Source organism: Caloenas nicobarica, chromosome 2 (assembly GCF_036013445.1).
Source record: "Caloenas nicobarica isolate bCalNic1 chromosome 2, bCalNic1.hap1, whole genome shotgun sequence".
Classification (NCBI taxonomy): Eukaryota; Metazoa; Chordata; class Aves; order Columbiformes; family Columbidae; genus Caloenas; species Caloenas nicobarica.
Window position 1 is genome coordinate 99,053,703 of NC_088246.1, and position 5,703 is coordinate 99,059,405.

General features: G+C 45.7%; 1 protein-coding gene across 1 annotated transcript; it reads left to right on the plus strand.

Annotated features, from left to right (window-relative positions):
• The first annotated feature begins 216 nt into the window (after positions 1-216).
• Positions 217-5,175, plus strand: IRX1 (iroquois homeobox 1). Its single transcript, XM_065629693.1, has 4 exons — positions 217-480; positions 3,087-4,101; positions 4,650-4,722; positions 5,118-5,175. The coding sequence occupies exons 1-4, from the start codon at positions 217-219 to the stop codon at positions 5,173-5,175; spliced, it is 1,410 nt and encodes a 469-aa protein (XP_065485765.1).
• Positions 5,176-5,703: the final 528 nt, after the last annotated feature.

Consider the following 5,703-nt stretch of genomic DNA (forward strand, 5'->3'; position numbering starts at 1 on the left):
GAGGAAAAAAAAAAAAAGAGAGAGAAAGAAAGACAGAGAGAGATCCAGAGAAGCCCGGGTTTGTTCTGCTCCCCTCCCCGGCTGTCCAGGCTCCCTCCTCCCCTTTTTTTTGGTATAATTCCTTCCCCCCCCCTTTTTTTTTTTTTTTAATTTTTATATTTCTGCCGCTTCTGCCGCCTCCGCCAGTGCCGCCGCCGCTGTGCCCGCGCGCCGGAGATGTCCTTCCCCCAGCTGGGCTACCCGCAGTATCTCAGCGCCAGCCAGGCGGTGTACGGGAGCGACCGGCCCGGAGTGCTGGCTGCCGCCGCCGCCGCCGCAGCCGCCGCCGCTGCTGCTTCGGGCCGGCCCGCGGGCGCCGAGCTGGGCAGCGGCTCGGCCGCTGTCACTTCGGTTCTGGGCATGTACGCCAGCCCCTACAGCGCCCCCAACTACAGCGCCTTCCTGCCCTACACCGCCGACCTCGGGCTCTTCTCCCAAATGGTGAGTGAGCAACCGCGCTGCCTCCTGCGCCCCACCGGGCCCGCCGAGCGCGGCCGCGACGCGCGGTGGCCGAGGGAGCCGGGGGCGAGGGGCGGGCGGAGGCCGCGGAGCCGAGCGCGGGGAGCGGCGGGGCGGTGGGTTGGCGGCTCCCGCCCGGCGCGGGGTTCGCCGCGGAGAGGGGAGCGTGTGTGTCGGCGGGTCTGCGAGGGAGAAAGGGGCCGGGAGGCTGCGGAGTCCGTCTGCAGGCGCAGCCCCCATCCGCGCCGTCGTTCCAGACGGGAAAAACTCATCGGAGTTTGTCTTCTTGGCGGTGGAAAGGCTGAGCAGGGGTCCTGCCTCCGTCTTGTCGGCTTTTCCTAGCAACTCGGCTTTCTTTTTTTTTTTTTCTTGTTGTTACTGGTGGTGTTGTTGACGGGTGATATTGTCGGTCCTGTTGTTTCAGTTGGCTTTCCAGCGCGCTCCTCTTTCTGCCTGGTCCTTTGCTTTCCCGCCGAGCTATTAACAGGTTCTGTCCGAAAGGCCAAAGTGCAGTCTAGCTAGCTGGTACGCCCGTGTATTTCAAGACATTTTCCTTAAGCCTTAAAAATGGCCCGTTCGGTTCCTTGAACTTTTCAAACTCTGATCATGGCGAGTATCATAGATCGGATTTGCATCAAGCGAAGGAGAGCATCTACATCCCATTATATGCATCGGAGCAGAAAGAGATATTGGCGCTAACTCTAAAACAAATTACCGTCACTCAGATTGTCCTCGGATCTTTTAATTTTTCTTTTATTTAGAACGTAATAGTTTAGAAGTGTAACATATTTGTTTTTCTTTTAATTTTTTAAAAAATTAACTGTTTTTCTCTCTCGTGTCGTTGAAACGTTTTCGTTGCTAGTATTTCCAAATTTCTCGGCGACGGTACTCACAGGTTCCACTTTCTAAATGCCCGTTTTTCTTGTGGCCCCTGAAACACAGAAGTGTGAATATTTGTAACTGGGAGCATGCAAGACATAACTTGTGAGGGTTTTTAATACACATATGTAGGCGAGTAGGCAGATACACTCGTGAACCAGGGTCCGCATTTGAAAACAGATCATTTTATGCTGTAAATATTTCCTTTTAAGAGCGTGCATTTCCTACTTTTTTAACCTTGATTTTTCAAATGCTGTAAAAGTTGACACAGAAGCAATGAGTGATTTACAAGTGGCTTCTTCAAAAGAATTCCCAACAGAGATTACACAAAAAAATATCATTTCAGCAACAATAACAACAGACAGCGCAATAAAGGGAGTGCAGAAAGCCTACTCTGTAACACATTACAAAAATTACATCGGGCGTCTCTTTGTGAATAAGCTTTGTCTCTGAAATTAAAATACATGATCCTTTTTAACTGTTTGGGAAAGTTAGATTAGTTTCTTCGCGGACAATTTTGAAGAGGTTAATTTTTAAGGCTGACAAAAATTTCGCAAGAGTAATAACGAGAAGGTGTTTCTTGACTTGAAAAAAAAAGAGCGATATTGTAGTAGAAGAAAAAAAATAGGAAATTTCTTTAAATGTTAGCTATTCAGGAACAGTTCCTACTCGCAAAGTATCCTGGTGTTTTACTACAGTGATTTACCATGACGGTGATATTTTGAAATAAATTCTAAAATTCTGAGCATTTGTACATTACGAGCTAAAATATTAAGTTAATATCTGGACAATTTGCGGCAATAATGAGGCCTAATGAGGTTGCTAGAAAGATAAAATGTTATTTACCAAAACACCTGATGGGGTAATTTGACTTGCTGTGTTTTACTACTGATGATAAAAAGAATATTGATTGCAAATAAATCACCGTCTCTAAACGCTTGTAAACAATTTGTGTTTGCCCTGCCCAGATCAAAGTAAAACTTATGAGATAAAGTGTTGCATATCCATATCCTACAATGTTTGAATTAGTTTTAATTCCAGAGTTTAAAGGCTCTTGCAATACTTAGAAGTTAATATTTTACGCCAGAATCTAAGTGTGTGACTGAGGGGCTGGAGGTGGGGGGGTGTTGGCTTGTGTGTGGAAAATCTCTTACATTTTAAGTGTCTTCGTACTGAAGTTGTGCATTCATCTCCCCAGTCTCGTCTCACGCCAAGTCCTTTTAAAGGCAGATCTGGGGCCAAAGATGAATGCTCTGCATGCATTTCTAATATCCTCCTGGATATTTTTCAAGTAAAATGCGACGTTGTGCGCAGGCATTAGTTTATAACCGTGGTGTAGTACCTGCTTTCTCTGCCTGATAATTTCGAGGGCACAATAAATTGTCTCGCCGAGGCGACTGCGAAATTGCTGCTTTTCCATCGTTTGATTTGATTTGGTTTGCGGAGAAAATTAGCATAAGGTCTGGCAGAGCCTAGCTTAGCCCCTCTCTTTTCCTTCCCCTGCAAGAAGGGGGGATCATTTGGGAATACCTCTGTCTGATCTAAACGTGAAGAGCCTGGAGCGGGGAGGGCCGAATTTGCCTGTGAAGACCTTCTGCACCGCTCCAAGGCGTATTCCGGCTCCCGGAGTAGCCTATTCAGGTCTGTTAGAGACGCTAACGAGGTAATTGATGTGCTTTTTCCTCTCCGCTTGTCTGAATGTGTTGCAGGGCTCCCAGTACGAGCTGAAAGATAATCCGGGTGTCCACCCTGCTACCTTTGCTGCCCACACCGCCCCCGGCTATTATCCCTACGGACAGTTCCAGTATGGGGACCCGGGGCGGCCCAAAAACGCCACCCGGGAGAGCACCAGCACCCTCAAGGCCTGGCTCAACGAGCACCGCAAGAACCCCTACCCCACCAAGGGCGAGAAGATCATGCTGGCCATCATCACCAAGATGACCCTCACCCAGGTCTCCACCTGGTTCGCCAATGCCCGCCGGCGGCTCAAGAAGGAGAACAAGGTTACCTGGGGCTCCAGGAGTAAGGACCAAGAAGATGCAAATATCTTCGGGAGCGACAACGAGGGGGACCCGGAGAAGAACGAAGACGACGAGGAAATCGACCTGGAGAGCATAGACATAGATAAAATCGACGAGAATGATGGGGAGCAGAGCAATGAGGAAGAGGAGGAGAAGCCTGAGCTCCTGAGACAAAGCAGTGAAGAGGAGCACTTGGAAAAGGAGAAGGATTTGGCACTGACAGGGTCTGAAGGCCTGAAACCCAAAGACACACTGACCATGGTGAAGGAGGCCTCTGACAACAGCACACGAATCATCAGTCCCGGGGGACAGAACAATTTACAGATGCCATCTCACAGCAAACCCAAGATTTGGTCTTTGGCAGAAACAGCAACCAGTCCTGATGGTGCCCTGAAATCTTCTCCCCCTCCACCCCCTCCTCCCCAGGTTAACCACACTTCTCCACAGATCCAGCACCCTGCTTTTCTCCCTAGCCATGGACTCTACACATGCCAGATTGGCAAATTTCACAACTGGACAAATGGGGCTTTCCTCACTCAGAGTTCCCTGCTAAATGTGAGGTCTTTTTTGGGAGTAAATCACCACCATGCTACCCATCACAATCATCACCTCCAGGCCCAGCAACAACCTTCTGTTTTAACAGCGACCCTGGGAGCCCTAAGCAGTGAAAAACCTTCAGAGAGGACCAGTCCCAAACACATAGGTAATGAACGCATCAGGCACCCACCTCCCCCTCCACTCCCAACACATACACATGAACTTCTACTTGAGGAATGGTGTCAGATTCAGGCCTAGTGTAACTGATTGCTTTTAACGGAGTTAAAGACAGTTTACCCTAGCATTGTTTTGTTTGTTTGGTTGGTTTTTTCCCTCAAACGTGTTGATTGCACCCCATTTTACGTGGGTGATTACATTCTGACCCTATATGCCCACCAAATAAGATGAGAATGCAGAAAAAGTGCAGTGAAACATATAATTTTAGTTTTGCTTTCCTTCCCTCCTTCCTGACCCTCATCTCCAAATAATTCCAATGACAGTCCAAAATGTGGCAAGAAAGCTTGCATACGCCTTAAATATTGAAAGTAAGGAATAGAGCTGTACACACACACACACATATACCTACACATGCCTGAACAAGAGGGGAAGAGGGAGGTCTGTTCTCTGCACGGAGCCCAGAGTTTTGCTGCTGTTATTCTAAAATGGTTCTCCTGTTTTTGCCTTTTTTTTCTTTCTTCTTCTGTCTCCTTCTAGAAAGAGAAAATGTACCAAGAACTGAATCCCCACCTCAGCTGCTAAAATCGCCCTTCCAGCCTGTCCGTGACAAGTGAGTTTGTTTGTTTGTTTTCACTGCAGGAATGTTACTTATGTGAAACAGAGTGTTTGAATAATAAAGACTAATTATAACACCTAATCATCACCACAATAATACATACAGACAACAAGAACAACATAGAAGTTGCTGTAATCTTTTCAAAGTAAGGCTAAATTACAATTGTACATAGCCAGACTGTAACTTTTCTGAAACTTAACAGACCTCAAAGATCTTGTGTTAATTACACCAGTGACAATGATTTCTGTGCAATTAACTAATACTAGGATTCCATAGCAATAGACAGGCAATTATAGGAAAGGATTCTCTCTTTTTTTTTTCCTGAAAGATTGTTACCTTTTTTTTTTTTTTTTTTTTTTTCCCCCCTCCTCCTCCTTTCCCCCCTGCAGCTCTTTGGCTCAGCAAGAGGGAACACCGAGAATTTTAACAGCTCTCCCTTCCGCTTGATTAAATGGTTTGGTGGAAAAATATTACAGAGACTGTTATTAAGGACAGAAAAAAAAAAAGAAACGATATAAACGACTCCCATCAATCTCCTTTTGCAATAAGGTGGTGCAAATCTATAAAAGCGATTACACAAATCTGTAGATGGATCCCCTTCTTCATTGTACCATTTCAGATCGTGTTATTCTAACCATTCTTGGATTATTTGTTTGGTAAATGTTCCCCATGTGTTTGTGTTTTTTCTGTATATAGAGTGATTTCAGATTGTAAATAGCGCGTCAGCAAAACTTGTCTAAATCATATATTTTTGTCTAATAAACTAAATGAAATTATGAGCTCTCTTCAGGTATGTATTCTGTTGCTGCAGATCTTATACATATATTACAAATCTATTCAAACATTTATAATTTGCTTTCTAGAAAGTCAAGTCTTTTTGCTTGTCGATAACTGAAACTTAAAATACCAAATCCAAGCTTTTAGTGAGTCTTGTAGCTATTTTGTCAAAAACAAGACGCGAGCTTCCCTTTTCAT

Excerpts from the sequence above, each read along its gene's own strand:
- IRX1 (XM_065629693.1), top strand. The coding sequence starts at position 217 with ATGTCCTTCCCCCAGCTGGGCTACCCGCAGTATCTCAGCGCCAGCCAG. Across the intron at positions 481-3,086 it reads TCGGGCTCTTCTCCCAAATG|GGCTCCCAGTACGAGCTGAA; the intron begins GTGAGTGAGCAA and ends AATGTGTTGCAG. Across the intron at positions 4,723-5,117 it reads TTCCAGCCTGTCCGTGACAA|CTCTTTGGCTCAGCAAGAGG; the intron begins GTGAGTTTGTTT and ends TCCCCCCTGCAG.